Here is a 21267-nt window from a genome sequence, read left to right as displayed (position 1 = left end):
GCCTTTGAGCCATGCATCCACTTCCCTCATCTTATTTGCCTTCTGCCATTTGCATACAACTCAAGTAATCATCCAGAGATTATTACCTTTTTGAGGTTCTGCTTAATTTGGTGCCTGCCTCTTCATATTGACTATGTAGAACCCCTTTCTTTGTCCTGCCAGTGTCATTGGTACCTACATAAACCATGACGACTGGAACCTCCCCGTCCAGTCCTGAGCAAATGTCTTGAAGTTGGGCAGGCATCAGAGCTGTCTCTTGCTCTTTGCTGCAAAGAACAGATCAATCCCCTCTGGCTGTACTATCTCCTATTACCACTACATTCCTTTTGGTTCTCTCCCCTTGGGTGATTTCCTATACCAAGGTGCTGTGCCTAGCTTGCTCATCCACCCTGCAGACTTCACTTTTGTCCACACGTGTTATGAGCACTCATGCCAGTTTGCCAATTGCAAAGTCTGAGATTCCTTTTTTTGCTTGGTCCTTTTATTTGCTTCATTCATGGCCAAATCTTCTATCCCTTCTCTACAAAACCGATGGTCATTCTCCGAGGGATGACCATCTGGGACAAAGTGTCTTGGTATTTCTCCCCCTCCCTTATGTTGCGCAGTGTCTATAGTTTGGCTATCAGATCAAGAAGCCTGAGATGGACTTTCTCTAGCTGCTTATACTTTCTGGAGATGTTTGTTCTGGATTGCCTTGGTGTCTAGAAACTCCCACATTCCACAGTTGCAACCTAAAACCTGTTCGGCCTTTGTTGCATTCGTTTAATTATTTAATTAACTTAGTCAATTTACTGTGCTTATTAAAGCTAGTACCACCTACAACTTGTACATTTTAAATTGTTTTTTGGTATTCATTTTAGTTTTATTTTGATTAAAAACCCAAGCTTTACTACTGCTATTACCAAAAATGTATAAAGAAGAAAACCTTAGTTACCAATAAATTGTACCAATATCTAAAGATAAATGAACAAAACAAGTAAAATACTCAACAGAAAATGCTGGAAAATCTCAGCAGGTCTGACAGCATCTGTGCAGAGAGAATAGAGCCAACATTTTGAGTCTGGATGACCCCACGTCAGAGCTGAAAGCAAAGAAAATCAGAAGATTTATACTGAGGGGAGGGGGGGGGGGTGTTTAATGAGACATGGGAAATGTAAATGGTGACGATGAAGGTTAAGAAAGGTGCTAAAAGGGTCCATAAGTGATAGGAAAGTGTGAATGGCAGAACAGAGGTACAGATTAAGGGGCTACCTGAGGAATGTGGCAGTTGCCCTGAAGAGTATAAATCTCTAGTATTAATCCTGTCTGATTTTCTTTGCTTTCAGCTCTGACGAAGGGTCACCCAAACTCAACATTGATCTGCTGAGCTTCTCCAGCACTTTTTGTTTTTTCTTTAAGATTCCAGCATCTGCAATATTTTGCCTTTAAAATACTCATCAATCAATTCCTAGTTCTTTATAACCTCCCACTTGACTTTCTCCAAATCTGGTCATCCAGAGAGACTCAATACCACCAGCAACTAATTCTTTTATCTCCCTGGCTCAGCACTCAGCCTCATTCTTTTTGTCTCCGTGCCTTTAGAAACAAAGCGTGGCTGGAGGGAAATACCTTAACATTTTCCAGTGGCTTGAAGGTTCATGTGATGCACATTTTGTCAGCTATTAAAACCTTTAAGATGTCCACTTTAAAAAAAAAGACTATAATAGAGCTTGTGGTTCACGTGAATTGTTCTCGATTGTTCAGGAGTCTGAAGAAAAACAGCAAATGGGTTGTTGTTGGCTAAGGATACCTTTTAAAGTCAAGCTCACTGGGTTCTTATTTTAAGCTGAGCTGGTTCTAATCATACTGGTGCATTGCCTCCAACGTCTTGCCCCTCCACACCTAGGCAGCCACTTTTGATGTACACTTGGGTTCCATCCATGGCTGCGTCCATGTCAATTTCATCCACCTTATTAGCATTTTCCAGTAGCTTGTCCACTGATCCAACAACTGCTGCTACCTCTATTCAATAAAACTTGTAGGTGCCAAAACCTCATTTAATTTTGGCAGAGACTAGAACTTTCCTCTCTGGCTCTGATTTTAGCTTCAGCTAATCTGTCTACCTTCCTGACTGCCACGTCAAGCTCAGATGTGGAAAATGATGCACCGTTCGACCCAAAGTTAATTCCTTTTCTTTCTTTTACCACACCTCAGTCCGCCTGCAGGATTGATTGTCTCTGCTGCCAAACTCCAATCTTTTAATCATTCAAATGGATATTAATTTATAAACTAGCTGTTGGGCTGATGCACTACTTTAGTGTTGGGTTAGATCCAAGAATATGGATCCTTTCACTGCAATGTGTAATTTTAAGATTAATTTATGGAAACTGATATTGATACTGTGTGACTTGGGGATCAGGTTGCCAGTTTTTCCATATTGGATAATTTGATCATGCAGTAATGGGGATTCAATGCAAATATCTCAAACTACAGTTCTCTTGGAGATGAGGGTGTGTGATGTAGGTTTGGCTTTTTGTTAGTGATTTTGCAGGTTAACAAAATGACGAGTTCTAAAGCTGCAGTTGTCTCAGTTGCTCACCCTTTTGGGGCATGGTCAACTTTTGTCAGTTGCGGCACGGTAGCACAGTGGTTAGCACTGCTGCTTCACAGCTCCAGGGACCTGGGTTCGATTCCCGGCTTGGGTCACTGTCTGTGTGGAGTTTGCACATTCTCCTCGTGTCGGCGTGGGTTTCCTCCGGGTGCTCCAGCTTCCCCTCTCAGTCCAAAGATGTGCGGGTTAGGTTGATTGGCCATGCTAAAATTGCCCCTTAGTGTCCTGGGATGCGTAGATTAGAGGGATTAGTGGGTAAAATATGTAAGGATATGGGGGTAGGGCCTGGGTGGGATTGTGGTCGGTGCAGACTCGATGGGCCGAATGGCCTCTTTCTGTACTGTAGGGTTTCTATGATTTCTATGAATAAAGGAAGAATGCAAAGCCTTTTTATATGTTAAGGATTGAAGTGTGATGGTCAATGTAAGTACCGACCAATATATAAATTGGTTAACTTTGGAAAGGGCTTTTAAACATTGTCAGCGCCTGAGTTTTTTTGGCATATGTAGAGTGCCAAAGTTGATGAGTCTTAAGTTGAGGTGAGGGGTGGGAGGGTGATTGGTGGAAGACGTTGGTCAATTGTTATAGATCATTTTCTAAGATGTAAAAGTTTATTTATCACAAGTAAGTCTTACATTAACACTGCAATGAAGTTACTGTGAAATTCCCCTAGTCGCCACACTGACGCCTGTTTGGGTCAATGCACCCTAACCAGCACGTCTTTCAGACTGTGGGAGGAAACCCACGCAGACACGAGGAGAGTGTGCAGACTCCACAACAGACAGTGACCCAAGCCGGGAATCGCACCCGGGTCCCTGACGCTGAGGCGGCAGTGCTAACCACTGTGCTGCCCCATATTGTGTAATTAATGGATAAATGCAGTAGTTGTGGGTACTGATGCAGGGGTATACCTGTGCTGTTAACTTCAGATGGTGCCTAAAAGTTGAAACTTCAAGCTGTAAATTTGCCTTTTTCCAACAAGCTGGTCTTTAAGATTCCATCAACAGCCTGAAATCCTCTTATCCAGCAGTGTAAAAATTGCTGGCAGTAGGTGACATCATGCGCTGCAGAGATGGGAAGGTGAACAGGAAAAGCAAATGATTGAAATAAAGCAAGAGTGAATGCACCAAAAATGAGAACAGGATCATGAGCTTTTCTGAAAACAAAATACTGCGGATGCTGGAATCTGAAACAAAAACAGAAAATGCTGATAAAACTCAGCATCAGTGGGGTGAGAATAGAGCCAACGTTTCGTGTCTAGATGACCCTTCGTCAGAGCTAAGAACAAAGAGAATCAGATTTATACTGAGGGTGGGGGGAGGTGAGGGGAAGGTGGAATGGGACAAAGGGAATGTAAATACAGAAGTGTCCCATCAAATGATCAGGATGTGTGAATGGCAGAGCAGTGGTACAGATGGTATAGGGACTGCCTGGGGATTATAGAATAGAATCCCGACAGTACAGAAAGAGGCCATTCGGCCCATCGAGTCTGCACTGACCACAATTCCACCCAGGCCCTACCCCCATATCCCTACACATTTTACCCGCCAATCCCTCTAATCTACGCATCTCCGGACACTAAGGGGCAATTTTAGCATGGCCAATCAACCTAACCTGCACATCTTTGGACTGTGGGAGGAAACCGGAGCACCCGGAGGAAACCCACGCAGACACGAGGAGAATGTGCAAACTCCACGCACTGACCCAAGCCGGGAATCGAACCCAGGTCCCTGGAGCTGTGAAGCAGTAGTGCTAACCACTGTGCTACCATGCCGCCCGATTATGGCAGTTACCCTGAAAGGGGTGGGGGGAAGGAGGAGAGCCAGAATGGAGAAGTGGAAAAATAGAAGTGAGAAAGGAGGATGATAAAATGGATAAATGAAATAAAATAAAATGGAAATGGGGGTGAAGGTGGAGGAGAGAGTTCATGCTCTGCAGTTGTTGAACTCAATGTTCAGTCCAGAAGGCTGTGAAGTGCCCAATCGGAAGATGAGATGCTGTTCCTCCAATTTGCACTGGGATTGGCTAGCACGATGCAAAAGGCCAAGGAAGGACATGTGGACAGGAGAGGAGGGTCTGTTGAAGTGGCAAGCGACAGGAAGGTCTGGGTCCTGCAAAGTGGTCACCCAGCCTGTGTTTGGTCTCTGTTGTAGAGTAGACTGCACTGGGAGCAGTGAATGCAATGGGCCAAATTAAAGGAGGTGCATATGAAGCGCTGCTTCACATGAAAGGAGTGTTTAGGACCTGGAGCGGTGAACAGGGAGGAGGTAAAAGGGCAGGTGTTGCATTTTTCTGCGGTTGCATGGGAAGGTACCGTGGGCAGGGGGTGAGGTGTTGGGTGTGATTGAGAAGTGGGCCAGGGTATCCCGGAAAGAACGGTCTCTGCAGAATGCTGACGGGGAGTGAGGGGAAGATGTTGAGTAATGGCATCATGCTGAAAATAGCAGAGGATGATCCTTTGAATGCGGAGACTGGTGGGCTAAAAAGTGAGGACAAGGGGGACCCTATCCTGGTTCTGAGGGGAAAGGGAGGGGTGAGAGCAGTGGCCCGGAGGATGGGTTGGATGCGGTTGAGAGCCCTGTCAACCACAAGTGAGGAAGGAGGAAGACACATCTGCAGTGCTGTGGTGGAAGCTAATCACCAGATTTCCAAATGGAGTTAGACGGGTACTTTGAGGATGAGCAGGGTCACAGATATGGGACTAAGCATGACTGTTCTTTCAAAGAGTCAGCACTGGCATGCTGGACCAAATGGCCTCCTCTGCACTTGTTTTACAGTGTAATTAAATTTAAACCCATGGATTCATGAGATGCAAGGAATTCTGTGATGGTTAGATCAATACACTTGTTTTGTGGGGATGGGGGCAGGTGGGGTTTGCTGTGAAGTTTTAACACTTTTTTAATGGTTGGTTGGAAAACAGTATGTTTTCTTGTTTTGGGTTCCAGAACTTATGAACTTGAGAATAGGAGGGGAAATTAAGTTATGTTGGTAAATTCTATATTGTCAATTGAATAAATGTAGAACAGGTGGAATGTGTTGAGAAGTCCAATGGATTTATAGGAATTCGTGATCAGATGTTACTTGATGTTTGCTCCAATCTACCAAAATGTTTTGGAATTGCTTTGCTGCAAGCAGTTATAGGTTTGAAAAACATACCGCAGGAATAGAATACACTTCATGTGCATTAGAAACGGTAGGCATCCCACAATTATTGCAACAAGTATTTCTGTATCGCCACCAGTTTCTTCTAATTTAACAATAATTTTTTTTGCCTCCTCCAACCCTCTAATGTTGGCACCCTGCTAAGTTCCTGAGCAGATGTACCTCGATGTTTAGTGCAATGCTCTTATAAAGAATTGAATTAGCTATTGATGTGGAGGATTATAAGCCTGAGGCTAGTGATGCTCAAGATTACTTGTCTACTAGAAACTTGTGTCAGAATGTTTGAAGCATATTGGCTGCTTCATTGTGCTACAAACATTTCTAGCTTTTTAAAAAATGCAGGAATTTGTTTGTGCTCGTTCCTCAGTTGTACTGATAGCTTAGCTTCAAAGTTTTAAATAAAGACAAGTTGTATTTTTCATTGCATCAAACTTTGGATTTCAATAAGTTGAGAGATTTGAGCTTGCCTATACAAATTCAGAGCAAGGAGTCAAAATTCACACTCCGCAACTTTAGTGTTGTAAATGCCTTTACTTTTACCTTAGGAAAGGAGGAAAAGAAGGCTAGATGTTTTACTATTCATCTACACCACTTGCATCCTTGATGCTTAATATCTTTTGTGCAGGAGTCATTTTTATTAAGATGAGAGCTGCAGTGTTCAGTGCTTGAAGGTCAGATATGTTAAACTTTCAACCATGGCCTCAGTTTCTGTATCTTGGGTAGATTTCCCATTTCCTGTTCTGTTCACTGTGTTCCTTTGCTCAGTTCTCGTGGCTCCAAATGCAGAACGTACAATGCCACGTGCAAACACACTTCAGTTCCCTCAATATATATGTAAATATTTGACTTCTAACCTAAATGTGACACGAGATGAGCACAAGAATTTCTTGAACATTTAAAGCTCTTCTAAGTTTACCCAACTTCATAGCCCAAGAATCTTGAAAGTCACTTTTTATTACCAATTTTAAAATATTCACCAAAAGGTAAATTTCAGATGTTCATCAAATTGCCTTTACTGATTCACAAGCCAAAAGAATTCTGGATTCTATCAGTGGGAATTGGTTATCATTTTAAAACATGACTTAATGATTTCTGATAGTGAAATTCTAAGCCAGTCATGAACAATAATCCATTTTAAATGTTTTTGTCTGAGGCTATCTGTACAGTTAATGAGCTTAAGGGAGCTAAATGTTGTGGGTGGTTAATGTTTCAGTTCATCTGTTATATCCACCTACGTTGTCTTAATCTAAAGAGTACATTCACATTGAGTGCAGCGTTGATGTGAAGTGATTTTCGTTTGTACAAGCAGGTATTGCCGAAGGCCAGTATGTATCCAAGAAGGAGTACAACCGATCATCAAACTCTCTTTGCTTAGAAGTCAGTTTAGGTCTCGAGATCAAAATTCATACACTAAGTTTAGTGTTTAGAAATACTGTTATCTTCTGCTTTACTTGCCTTGGAAAAAGGGAAAAGTTGAGATGTTTGTGTGTTTTATGATATTTAGTCAGTGTCACTTGCACCCTTAATAGTTAAAATTTCTAGTGTCATGCAATACCTTTTCAGCTCCACTGAATCACAATGGATAGACCACAAAAGAGGGCCATTCAGCCCGCTGTCTGTGCCATCTCACTGCAAGAGCAACTTGGCCAGTCCCACTGTTTGCCTTTATCCTGTAGTCCAACACATTTTCTCTTCAGTTAATTATCCAGTTCCCTTTTGAAAGCCATGAATGAGCCTGTCTCCACCTTGGCAGTGCATTCAAAATTAACCTGATTCTGAGTTTTCGTAGAGATTTACAGCATGCAAGAGACTATTTAACCCATCATCTCTGTGCCAGTTGACGAGGAACTTTCCAGCCTAATTCCACTTTCTGGCTCTTGGACCATAGTAGATTCCAACATGACTAAGTGCATATCTAAGCACTTTTTTAACGTTATGTAGGTTCTTGATCCTTCAGCCATTTCTCCATCTATTCTGTATGGCCCCTCATGGTTTAGAATACTCTCAAGTCTCCTCTCAACTGCTTTGTCTTTAAAGAGAACTGCCCCAGGTTCTGAAATTTATACAAGTAACTAAAGTCCGTCATCGCAAGAAACTATTTCTATTCCGTGTCTCAACTTCACGTCATGCCTGAAATGGGCACATTACTCTGCCAAACCATCTTTAATGGTGGCTCACCATAACTTCCTTGCTTTGCACTCTTTTTTTTTAAAGCCCAGAATTCTGTTTGTCTTTTGCTTTCTCAACCTGTCATGCCACCTTCAATCATTTATCCATAGCTCCAAATCCTGCACACCCTTCAGAAAAGTACCTCTAGTTTATATTGCCTCTCCTTGTTGTTTTGTACCGAAATGTATCATTTCATGCTTCCATGCATCAAATTTCATCTGCCACATGTCCACCCGTTCCTTCCTGTCATCATGAAGTCTTATCACCTTATCACCACCACCCTTGTATAATACTTCCAAGTTTTTTCATATGAAATCGTCTGCGTGTGTTTCTTCCGGGTGCTCCGGTTTCCTCCCACAGTCCAAAGATGTGTGGGTTAGGTTGATTGGCCATGCTAAAAATTGCCCCTTAGTGTCCTGAGATGCATAGGTTAGAGGGATTAGTGGGTAAATATGTAGGGATATGGGGGTAGGGCCTGGGTGGGATTGTGGTCGGTGCAGACTCGATGGGCAAAATGGCCTCTTTCTGTACTGTAGGGTTTCTATGATTTCTATGATGAAATTGTCCTGCTAGTCTAGATTATTAATAATCAAAAACAGTAGTTCCAATACAAATGCCTGAGGAACCCCACTATAAACCGTCTGCCAGTTTGAAAAACAACCATTCACTGTTACACTTGTTTCCACTGCCCATTTTACTCCATGGACTTCAACTTTGCTGGCACTTTCAAACATGGCCCATGTACACCACATCAGCCACATTACCTTCATAAATCCTCTGTTAGCTCATCAAAAAAAGCTCAAATCAAGTTTGTTAAATGTGATTTGCTAATTTAGTACCAGATTAGTTTCTAAAAGCTTTCCCCCATGAGATTAAATTGACTGCTGAATTGTAGTTGCTAGGTTTATCCTTAGGTTTTGAGCAAGGACTTAACATTTTGTTTTCTCTAGTTCTTTGCCACCACCTCTGTACCAAAGGTGGATTGAAAGATTACGACTACTGTCTTTGCAATTTCTATCTCGCTTTCCTCCACATCCTTGGATGCATCAGTCCAGTATCGATGATTTACTGATTTAAATACAGCCTGCCTTTCTAATACCTCTAGCAATTTTTAGCTCATTCAGTGTTTCAGCTACCTCTTTCACAATGACTTTGGCATCTTCCTTGGCAATGACAGATGCAAAGTATTCATTCAGCCCCTCCGTCATCTCTCGTGCCTCCTTGTGTAAATTTCTTTGTTTCCCCAATTGGCTTGACTCCTTTTACCATTCATTTAATATTTATATGCCTGTAGAAAATTTCTGGGTTCGTTTTTATCTTTTGTCTTTTCTCATGCACTTCTTTTCCACCATTTTTCACTTGCCTTTCAAATCTCCTCCAGCTTGCTTCTCACTTATTTATTAACCTAGCATCTGACATGTACACTCTTTTCCCGCTTTTACCTTGTTCTTGTAAGAAGTGTGACCTTTGTATACTACTTCTATTCGAAACAATCCATATTTAGCAAGCTGGTGTACTTGTTACAGAAACTTTTAAATGCCACACTCAATTTAACCCTCTTTTTGTGTGCTTTACAAAAAAAATCATATCCGAACAAATGTGATAAGTCATCAAATCTGAGGTTTATTGCATGGAGAGAAGTCATTTGGCCTGCTGGCTGACCAGTAGCCGTCCAGCCTCATCCCACTTGCCAACTACTTGGCCCCTAGCCTTGTTTAAGGCACTTGAGGTGCATATCCATGAGCAAGTTAGTTACAGCAGGAGATTAACATCTAGGAGTACCCCAACTTTTGCATTTGAGGTGCAAGTCCTTCACTGGTTCAGAACGACAGCCTGCTGTTTGCACAGCCTCCCTTAGTTTTTCCATGGTACAAATGGAATCTAGCAACTATGTGAAAGGGCAGCTTTTTAAACATGTATGATCTTCACTTTGAAGCATGATCTTTTGAAACTGATATTTTTAAACTTATTCTATTGAGAATGTTGGAGTGAAAAAGCTTTGTAATTGCACCAGCATCAGTGTTCATCCAGTTCCTGTAAAATTAATCCACTGATACCGTAAGAATGAATGTTTTTGCGTCATTAACTATTAAAGAGGGTTGCATATTTCATTACCAGGGTGATTTCACTTGTGCTTGTTGACAAATACATTAAGAAATTGCAAAGTTTCATTCGGCTTGGTGACCAAACCTCAGAAATTCCAGGCACTTGGGATAACTCTCTACCTTTTTCAGCAGTTTTATTCGGTGATGTCAAGGTGTTTGTTCCGATTGATCAGGTAGAATCAATGGGTGCCCTGGTTGCACAGTGGTTAGCAATGCTGCCTCTGTGCCAGGGACCTGGGTTCGATTCCCGGCTTGGGTCACTGTCACTGCAGAGTCTGCACATTCTCCCCGTGTCTCTATGGGTTTCCTCTGGGTGCTTCGGTTTCCTCCCACAGTCCAAAAGACGTGCTGGTTAGGTGCCTTGGCCGTACTAAATTCTCCCTTGATGTACCCGAACAGGTGCTGGAGTGTGACGGAGGGGATTTTCAAAATAACTTCATTGCAGTGTTATATAAGCCTACTTGTGCCACTTGCTAGACATAAATAAACTTAAACTAGAATCATTACAAAGTCAGTTGCATTGTAGGTTAACATTTTTAATGTGTTTTTATTTGTCTCTGCTATTCTTAGTTATGATAGGTGAATGCTGCCATCTTGTCCTGTTGTTTCAGCAGTGATTTACCTCACACTGAAAGGTGGATGCAGAATCACCCATTTTTTTTTGTTTGTTCAGGTTTATCTTGTCTCGAAGTAAAATTTCCTTGTATTTCTAGCAAGTGAACATTAAGTCACAAGTAATATTTACTCCACTGATTTTAATTTCATTGTTGGGTCCTAGTCAGTTGCAACATATGAAAAACTACTATGGAATAAGTGCCATCAATTTGGTTCCCAATAAAAATTTTAAACGTAACTTTTTAATTGCCTGCCAAAAACTCTGCTTAATAGCAAGGGCCAAAATCATGGATTTTATTTTGTGCAACCTCCTTGCGCTTGCTTCCTTTCTCTATGTATACACCAGGCAGAAGGGGAATGGGGATCAAGTATGACGGGGCCATTTGGGATGAGGGCCTCTGCGGTGCATGAACACTGGCATAGACCAACTGGGCCAAATGGCCTGTTTCTGGTGTAGATTCTATGTAATTCTATGTAGGTTTTCCTGTCTTTACAGGAAGAACAGAACCGAGGCAAACCGAACTGGGAACATCTGAATGAAGAGCTCCATGTATTAATAACTGTTGAAGACACGCAAGACAGAGCAGAATTGAAATTGAGAAGAGCAGTAGAAGAGGTCAAGAAACTACTGGTGCCTGCTGTAAGTTATTTCAAGCTTTAAACTGATGCTATCAATGATGCTTAATGCATTCTGTAAATATTTTAAAATGTGATTAATTAAATCATTGCCCTTCCGTTTAGGGGTTTAATATATATTTTGAAGTAATTCTATTTAAAGAAAATACTTCATAATGGGTGATGTGAATCTTCAACATTATCTACCATAAGTAGAGTCCTCCACAACTATTACTACTGCTATGGTGTACTCGAACCTTTGCATTGTTAAAAGTTGAACTCTTGTGAAGCTGCTTCTAAAAGCATATCAATTATTTCTAAAGACTTGGATTGCTTTCACAAATAGAAGTTCAACTGTCTAGTAATTCTGGAAGCGCAAAGGATAAAAATGAGAGAATTGCTGATGTAGACTTTCTAGTCTTCCATGCCTAGATGCTTGTACAGACGCTCCTTCATACACTGACACCAGATTTGAGCAATTATGCTTCCATGTTGCTTTGTACCAAAACTTCAACAATCTCTGTTCCTCCCTAAATCAGTTGGCAATCTGATCAAGATGTTAAATCTGTTGTGTTTTCAGCTTGATGTTTTCTAGGCTTACTGCATCTCCTCGATGTGAATTTCCCATCTAGCCTGACAAAGGAATCTCTGTGCCAAGTATAAGCTATATCATATTTAACTCTTGGCCTCTTGTGTTCAATTGACCTTTGGAGCCAGTAGACTGTGATCCTCCTTTAAACCCCACCCTAGACTTGCCCCCCACAATTTACAACTGTGCCATTTTATCAAGCTTTGTATTTTTTATTCTGCAAAATACCCCTCTATACTTGAGTGACCCTAAATTGTGACAAACCATAATGAAGTCAATTTCCCCTGTTGTGAAATGTTGTGGAAAAGGGTAAAATGAGTTACATCATTTGAAGTGTAAATAGTTAACTTTTCAAAGACTATCCTGGTTTTGAACCAGTACGTTTGCCCAGAGAATAGCCTGTGCACTAAATAACACAATATTTTCATGGTGATGCTGTCTTCAGTTTTCTGGATCTGAATAACCACATTTTGATGCATGTATTCCACTTGCTTATTAGTGCAGGCTGACTTCAAGGGAAAAGGACTCTTCATTATCCACAAAAATAGTGGTGGCCCTCTTGTATGATGCAAACTGACAGATAGGCGATGGTTGCTGAATTTAGGTGTTGCATGTTTGGTGCTTAGTTATCAATTTAAGAATAATGCAAAATAAATATTAAAGATGAAGCGCATACATAAACCATACTGTGCAGCAATGTTTTCTGTAAATCCTGTGGAAAATTGTGAATATATAGTGATATTTTTGAAATTATTTTGGGAAATTTGCGAACATACGAAATAGGAGCAGAAATAAGCTATTTGTCCCTCGAGCCTGTCCAGCCATTCAGTAAAATCGCGGGTGATCTGTTACAGTTTGAGCTCCATGTTCCCCATCTACTGAATGTGCAGCTTTCAAAAACCGGTTGGGTTTCAAGCTGGGTAAACCGATTTCCACCCCCCCCCCCCCAACCCTGTAGAACGTTTAAAAAGTTACTTCTGTAAGGGAACTGAATATCAAGTCACTAGGAAGGGGTGTCACTGTTTAATCTGTTACCACAGTAAGAAGCCTCGCAACACCAGGTTAAAGTAGCACAAGCCACAAGCTTTCGGAGCACTGCCCTTTCATCAGGTGAGTGGGAGTGTTCTGTTCACAAATCTGTTACCAGCCATGGAGTCGGGTGGAAGAAAAACCAGTGACAATCTGCATCTATCTTTGATGCTAAGGAAATCGCTGCAGAGATTTGCAAAATCCAAGCTGCCTGCTCTCTCTCTCTACCACATTAACTATTTTTCTTTCACCCTAATTAATTCATTATGAATGGAGAACCAGATTTAGGCCCTCCTGTATTTTCAGTAAAGGAAACTGCAGTATCCATTTGTTTCCTATTATTGTTTCTTTATCAACTGACCTTTTATCATAAAGTGGTTATAGTTCAAAATTTAATTTACCCTCAAAATAACACTACCTTTTTTGAAATGGCAATGGTTAGCCAAAGCTTGGTTTAATATTTGAAAGCTATTGACATTGGTTAATACAAATTAACTTTTCATTATGGATAAAGTGATTCAAGAAACCCAGATTTCTAATGGGAGTTGTTTAGTCTGAAAAGAACAGAGCTCATGTGCTACCTGACTTTTTCCCTCAAGTTAGTTAGGCTTGCATTAACATTCGTGTAACATTCAGTGAGCAAAATGCCTATCTATATTCACTAGCATGAAATGGTCTATTGAATTTTTCAGTATAATTAAGCTATTCTATTCATAAGCTTCCTTTTGTTTTGGCTTGTATTGTATTGGAATCCTACAATAGCCTGCTTCTCTTGAGCTGATCATTAAAATTTAATGGCTGCCATGGGTCTGTCCTGCAATGTGTTCGCTAATTTAAGATTTTTCAAAGCAATTTTACATGTATTGTAGTGATGACCGGTATGCATTTATTTGCTTGTTGGTTAACTTTGTGAAAAGAACACTCAAGGTTGCAGACTGTTAAGAATGATGGAGTGTAACGTCAGTTGAAATCAATATTTTATGGAGTCCTCATGTCCTCTAAATAGCAAAACATATTTCAGTGGTTAATGCAAATGGTTAGTGAATGTGGCATGTATTGGAGTTTCATTTGCTGGATTTTGCATTAAACCAGCATGTAAATGGCCAGCCCCTTCTACATTTGGATTGAGATAATAGTGAATGCTCTTTGTTCGTTCAACCTTCATGAACAAGGAGAAAATTATCATCCCATGAGATTTAACTTTTTAGCAAGGCCATTCTTACAATAGATAATTTGATATTTTTGGCCTTTGAAATTCTTGATGAAAACTGCTGATGGCTAAAGTAACATTCTGAAAGTTATCATTTCATGCATGCTTTGTTATTGCAACATTCGCGATAGTTCATTTTATTGGAATTAATGAAACTGGTGAAATTCTGCCTTTTCTGGGTGTGCACTTTACGTAACTCTTCACATGTTATCTTATAAAACAACAGAATACAAAATCATAAGAGTTCAAAATATTTTGAGGGTGACCTTAACTTTATAAATCAAGAGCATAAAATTGTGTTACTAAGCAATCTAAGTTTAAATTTGAATTCAAAGCAGTCACCAGGAACAAATGGCAGAAATTTCATTATAAGCTCTCCTTTGATTGGCAGAAGCTCTTAAATAGATTATATTTTGCCTCCTTACCAATACCATTCTGTAAATGAGTTAGAGATCAGAAATGTCAACAAAAACAATGCCCTGAAAATCTGTGTTTTTGACAGGTGATCAGTCTGAATATTCCTGTGATTTAACTCTGCGTGTTTTAATCAATTGAAAACTGACAAATTGGTTTTAAGGTGAAAGGTTCGGCTCGTGACTGCATCAGATTGGATTTATGGTTATGTAAATTTATGGCAAAGTCGGTGTCAGTGTAATATATTCATTTAGTACGTTCTCCTTTAGTGAGATGCACCTGCTCTGGTTGATATTCTGCCTTTCAGATCTGTTCATAGATGATGAATCTGATGCCCCAGTGAAGTTTCTCAGAATTTGGTGAAGGTTTATTGCCTGCGGTCCTAAATAATCAAAAGGTTTTTACATGAGTACAACTGGGTGAAGAGCTAATGCCAAAAATTTGCCATTGTGTGGTTTACTTCAGTGTTTTGCTTTACGCTAAAGGCATCTTTTGGCTTCTTTGGTAGGCCATATCACACACCTAATGTGTGTATTAAAAGTAGTTGATGGCAGATTTGCATGGGTGCTTAGTTTGAGCTGTTTTATTAAGGGAATCCTCAAATGTAGTTGCAGATGTAATGGGTAAGAATTTTTGAGATGCCATTAGAGATACCCATGTTGTCTTGTGACTGAAGGAGCAAAGCAGTAACATGCAGGCACTGAATCAGTCTAAAAGTTGATGTAAATGTCCTTAAAGTAAGGTTTTTTGCCCCCTTTGCTACTAATAGTCAAATTTGATAAGTCTTCCTAAATTCCTACCTGTTGAGTTGAGTCAGGTGGGACAAAAGGAGAAGGCTGGTGGTGCCATTGGCACTCTTTAATCTGTTTAGAATTTTTTTCATTGTACAATTGTTGTATGAGAAGCCGAATTCAACTGTAGAAGAGGATTTGAACACAAACTGGTGGTTGCTTTGAGTTTGACAGTTGCCTGGAGTAGATTGGAAGAGTGCAATACTAATGAGTAAAGTGAATTGGAGCAGTTAGTGAGTGCTGAATAAATTGGGGGACATTGTGAAACAGTTCAGCAAAGGATGATCATTAAGCAGTGGCTGCCTTTTGATTGCTGGTTGTTGCAACTGCTCTGCATGTAATTAGCTTTCGTTGTGATACATTAGTTTTTTTAAAAATTAGATTTGTATGAAGTGCAGAATGTAAGTTCGATTCATCTTGAAACCAGACGTAACTGCACAAAGTTAGATCTATTGCAAATAAATGGTCCTGTCTAATTCTGGTAAAAGAGACTAAATATGATCTGATATTAAGTGACAGTGGTTCACATGTTTGTGTGAGCAAAAGTGCTGGTAGTGCTCATTGGCACTTTGTAAAGGCCATTTCCAAAAGCACATCATTTTGCCTTCATTTAGTGAAGAAGTGCCTCTGGACTTGACATTGCCTTGTACCCCATCACAGATCTACCCTTCACAACTTCCCAGGCTGAAAGATAGCTGTTGGTAATGACTTTGCTATTCCCATTTACACTAGCTATTGACAATCTTGACATATTGCTCTTTTCCACCTTTCATCGCCATGTCTTTTGCCTTCTGTTTTTATCTCTAACTTTCCCTTTATTGTTTGTTTCCTCCCTTCCCTGCATTGTACTGCTCCCCCCTTCTCTCCCTCCCTCTGCTCTCCCCCCTCCACGCACGCACGCAGGCTATTTGAGTATTTTCAATTATTTTAAATTTCCTGCATCTAACGTATTTTGCTTTTTGTGTAATGGAGTACACCATCTTTTCGGGGGGAAATGCTTTTTAGAAAAATATTATTGCTTTATATTTTCCAAAATGCAGGTCAGAACTAATGAATTTTCACAGCCAAAAGGAATAAACTTGATAAACATTATAAACCTTAATGTCTGTCTCAATGTTGATTGGGTCAATTTATTTTTTACCAACCTTGCCCCTTACTCCTTTCAGTAGTTCTTTGACCATTTCATTTACTTCTATTAGAATAAACTTTGCTTTAGTTTGATTATACATCAGATAGGATCTCTACGTTTTGCTTTTAAGTTTCATTTGAAGCACATTGGACCACTTGCTGTTTGTTTCACTTATTATTTCTGGCCTGATGCCCTTAATTGCCTGGTGACACTCCTATCTTTGATTTGTACTTGATTCAAAGCCGCTTTTACAGAATCCATGAGATGGGAACAGATTTGCTTCATCTGATTTTGTTCTTGATGTAGAACCACCTTCCCTATCAATTGAACAATGTCCCATTTGATTCTTGAAGCCTCCAAGTATTGGAATTGGCATACACTTTTAAAAATTCAATTGTGGGACATGGCGTTGCTGGCTGGCCATCATTTATTGCCCGTACCTAGTTGTCTGAGGGCAGTTGAGAGCCAACCTCATTGCTGTGGCTCTGGAGTCACATGTAGGCCAGACCAGGTAAGGTCAACAGGTTTCCTTCCCTAAAGGACATTAGTGAACCAGATGGGTTTTTCTGACAATCGACAATGGTTTGTTTCATGGTCATCAGTAGATTCTTAATTCCAGATATTTTTCATTGAATTCAAATTCCACCATCTGTTGTGGCAGGATTCAAACCCAGGTCCCCAGAACATTAGCTGACTTTCTGGATTGATAGTCTAGTGATAATATCACCAGGCCATCAGCTCCCCCAATATACCCAATTGGCAGAGTATGATGGTACACAAGCTCAATATGCAATTGGACATCCCTTCTGTTTAACAGAAACCTAAGTTCTTGTTTTCTTGTCAATACTTTTGTGGTGCTCTTTTAAATTTATTGTGCAATGGGTTGCTATATTTCATGTTTTTAAAAAAAAGTGTATTGTAAAAAGACCAGTAATGCTATCAGGGATGTTTTTCCATGTTGTAACAGAATTGAACTAGCTTCAGTGTTTGGTCTATGGAATGTTTAAGTTGATACAAATGGCATGTAAATTTTACATTGAACCATGCGGAACTTTAAGCAATTTTAATACATAGCTAGGTTGTGGGAAATACAAATTTGTTAATCCTAGTAGGGTAGTAATTCTGTACAAGAGATTGAAACTAGGGAAAGTTTCTCTTGTGTAAAGTGGATTATTAACACTGTGGCAATTGACTCCTAATTTGGAAACATCGGTTATTTAAAACCCTGAAACAGATTTTTGTTGAGGAAAGAGGCTTGTTATAATTGTTAATCTGGCAGTATTATTTTTGAAAAGCATTGTGTATTGTTGTAACATAAGCTGGAAATACAAGGGATGAAAATTCTAAATTCTTTACTTCTGGGTCCTTTGGCAATTGAGTCAAAATATTGACGTTCAATTAGTTCCTGATCTGCAGGGATTGTAGAATTGCCAGTCTGCAAAAATGGCTTTTACCCAGCTGTAATTCTTGAATTCTCCATTCTCCCGCCTTTATTTCCTGGATGGGAAGAGAAACGCCTATTTCTATAGGTTCTTTCTTTACCTTTTATTTATTAATTTCACATGTAGGCTTGCATTAGCACTGCAATGAAGTTACTGTGGAAAATCCCTGAGTCACCACACTCCAGTGCCTGTTTGGGTTCACTGAGGGAGAACTTGGCATGGTCAATGCACCTAACCAGCATGTCTTTTGGACTGTGGGAGGAAACCCACGCAGGCACAGGGAGAACGTGCAAACTCCACACACAGTGACCCGAGGCTGAAATCGAACCCAGGTCCCTGGCACTGGGTCAGCAGTGCTAACCACCATGCCACTAGTGTTGGGGCAGCTAGAGCATTTTCCAGCAAATAAAGTACTTTGGAAATGTCACGGATGTTGTAAACGCGACAGCCAATTAACATCCAAATGAGACAAGTTAAAAATAAGTCTGATTTAATTAAAGGATTGGCTTACTAGCCAAATGCATATTACAGTCTTGCCAGTTCTCCACTTAGCCCACATTTGACATTTTGAACTTCTGTAGTTTGTCCATTATGCTGATTGCAATAATTGCTTTTTCTAGTCTTTAAAGGGACTGACACTTGCAACCCTGTAATATGGTGAGAGTTAATCTAATTGTGGGTTAATATTGGTATCAAGTAATAGTTAAAGAAGTTCAAACTCCTGCTCCACATTTACTACATCCCTGGCTATTTGTCTAAAAAATATAGCCCCCTTTTCAGTTTAATTTGACTTGTACACTTAAAATCCTGAGATTTCTAATTGAGGATTTCACTTGTGTACAGATAACCTGTGCAATAATTTATAAATGTTGGATGGAGTGAATTTCTTGAAAGGTGTACAGGAGAACATTTGAGGCCTATGTAGAGGGCCCAACAAGGGACGTAGCTTTGCTAAATGTAATTCTGGGGAATGAAGCTGGACAGGTGGTTGAGGTAGTGGTGAGGGAGCATTTTAGTGATAGCGACCACAACATGGTACAATTTAAGCTTGTGGACAAAAATAGACAAGTTGCAAAAAAAGAAAGTTTAGTAAAATAGGACTAGGTCAACCTACTAGTGGGAAAATCGACAGAAGAGCAGTGTGGGGGGAGGGGACAGGGTGTTCAAAAAGGAAATAGGAAGGGTACATATCTAGCATGTTCACTCTAGGGTATATGGAAGGAGTAGCAAACCCACAGAACCATAGATGACCAAAGATATTCGGGCTACGATGAAAAGGAAAAGGCTTTTTAGTAGGTACAAGGGGAGCAAATCAGTGGAGGCATTAATGAGGTATAGAAAGTGTAGGGTGGAAAGAAAGCAATTAGGAATGCAAAGAAGGGGATATGAGAAAGCTCTGGCTGATAAAAGTAGGGAAAATCCCAAGATATTCTATAAACATATCAATGGGAAGAGAACCAGAGAGAGTAGGACCCATTAGGGACCAAGGGGGCAATCAGTGGGTGGAGCCAGAGGACATTGGTAGAGTTTTGAATGAATACTTCACATCCGTCTTCACCCAAGAGAATCAGGATGAAGTTACGGAATTCGGGGTGAGACTGCAAGGTCTGTCAGCAAATTTGACATGGGGAAGGACAAGATATTGGAGGTGTTGGCAAGCTCAAAAGTGGGCAGATCTCTAGATCCAGATGTATTGTGAGCCAGGCTGCTGTGGGAGGCAAGGGAGGAGATTGCAGGGCTCTGACACCCAAAATTTTTAATTTCTCTCTGGCCATATGTGAGGTGATGTGGAGATGCCGGCGTTGGACTGGGGTAAGCACAGTAAGAAGTCTCTCAACACCAAGTTTATTTGGCAGCACAAGCTTTCAGAGCACTGCCCCTTCATCAGGTGAGTGCACACACCTAATGAAGGGGCAGTGCTCCGAAAGCTTGTGCTGCCAAATAAACCTGTTGGACTTTAACCTGGTGTTGTGAGACTTCTTACCATGGGTGAGGTGCCAGAGGATTGGAGAACAGCTCATGGGGTTCCTATTTAAGGGTTGCAGATAAGCCAGGGAACTACAGACAAGTGAGTTAGTGGTAGGGAAACTATTGGAGAAAATTCTGAAGGAGAGTGTCTACCTACTTTTGGCGAGGCAAGGTTTGATCAAGGATAGTCAGCATGACTTTGTCAGAGGGAGAAATGTCTTGTTGCACAGTAACCATTGCAAAACTTGAGGTACTTTGAACCCTTTGCAGAGATCGAGATGCTCACTGATGTAAAATGTGGACGTATCACATTTACGAAGTGGCACATTCTCAACTTGTAACCCCTATCATCTAATGTTTCCCTCAAATCGCACACCATCCTGACTTGGAAATATAGTGCTGTATATTAAACATCACTGGATAGCCTTCCTGGAATTGTTTTCTTTACGGCTTTGGTGATACCCATGCTCTGCAGCAGTTCAAATTGGCTCTCAATCTTCCTCATGGTATTTAGGATGGCCAACAAGTGCTGACATTAGCAGAAATGCCAATATCCTATGAATAATGTTTTGTATAAAAGCTGGGTGTATGTATAATATAATGATTTGGAGGAAAATGTAACTGGTTTGATTAGTAAGTTTACAGACGCCACAAGGTTGGTGGAATTGTGGATAGCAATGAGGACCATCCAGAGGATACAGCAGGATATAGATCGGTTGGAGTCTTGGGCAGAGAGAAGGCAGATGGAGTTTAATCCGGACAAATGGGAGTCAAGCATTTTTGAAAGTCTAAAACAGATGGGAAATATACAGTAAATGGCAGAACCCTGAAGAGTATTGATAGGCAAAGGGATCTGGGTATACAGGTCACTGAAAGTGGCAACACAGGTGGAGAAGGTAGTCAAGAAGGCATACAGCATGCTTGTCTTCATCACCTGGGGCATTGAGTTTAAAAATTGGCAAGTCATGTTGCAGCCTTATAGAATCTTAGTTATGCCGCACTTGGAATATAGTGTTCAATTCTGGTCATCACACTAGCAGAAGGATGTGGAGGCTTTGGAGAGGGTACAGAAAAGATTTACCAGGATGTTGCCTGGTATGAGGGCATAGCTTTGAGGAAAGGTTGGAGAAACTTGGTTTGGAAGGTTATGGGGCAACCTGATAGAAGCCTACGAGATTGAGGGGCATGGACAGAGTGGATAGTCAGAAGCTTTTTCCCTGGGTGGAAGAGTTAATTACTAGGGGGCATAGGTTTAAGGTGCGTGGGGCAAGATTTAAAGGTGATGTATGAGGCAAGTTTTTTTTTTAAAAAGAGGATGGTGGGTGCCTGGAACTCTCTGCCGGAGGAGGTAGTGGAAGCCAATAAGATGGTGACTTTTAAGGGACGTCTTGACAAATCCATGAATAGGATGGGAATAGAGGGATATGGCCCCTGTGAGA

The 21267-nt window shown here is 40.6% G+C and overlaps 1 protein-coding gene across 15 annotated transcripts in view; it reads left to right on the top strand.

The window, feature by feature from the left end:
• Positions 1 to 21267, top strand: part of qkia (QKI, KH domain containing, RNA binding a) — a 100875-nt gene that overhangs the window by 57714 nt on the left and 21894 nt on the right. For 8 of the 15 annotated variants that reach the window (XM_078238109.1, XM_078238104.1, XM_078238114.1 and 5 more), the window contains exon 4: positions 11120 to 11281. In XM_078238109.1, coding sequence (XP_078094235.1) covers positions 11120 to 11281 — 162 coding nt within the window. The remainder of the gene's footprint in view (positions 1 to 11119; positions 11282 to 21267) is intronic. The other 7 variants (XM_078238111.1, XM_078238113.1, XM_078238107.1 and 4 more) reach the window with 1 other exon arrangement.

The sequence above is a fragment of the Mustelus asterias genome, chromosome 21, assembly GCF_964213995.1.
Source record: "Mustelus asterias chromosome 21, sMusAst1.hap1.1, whole genome shotgun sequence".
Lineage (NCBI taxonomy): Eukaryota > Metazoa > Chordata > Chondrichthyes > Carcharhiniformes > Triakidae > Mustelus > Mustelus asterias.
This window is presented reverse-complemented; position numbering and strand designations above follow the sequence as displayed.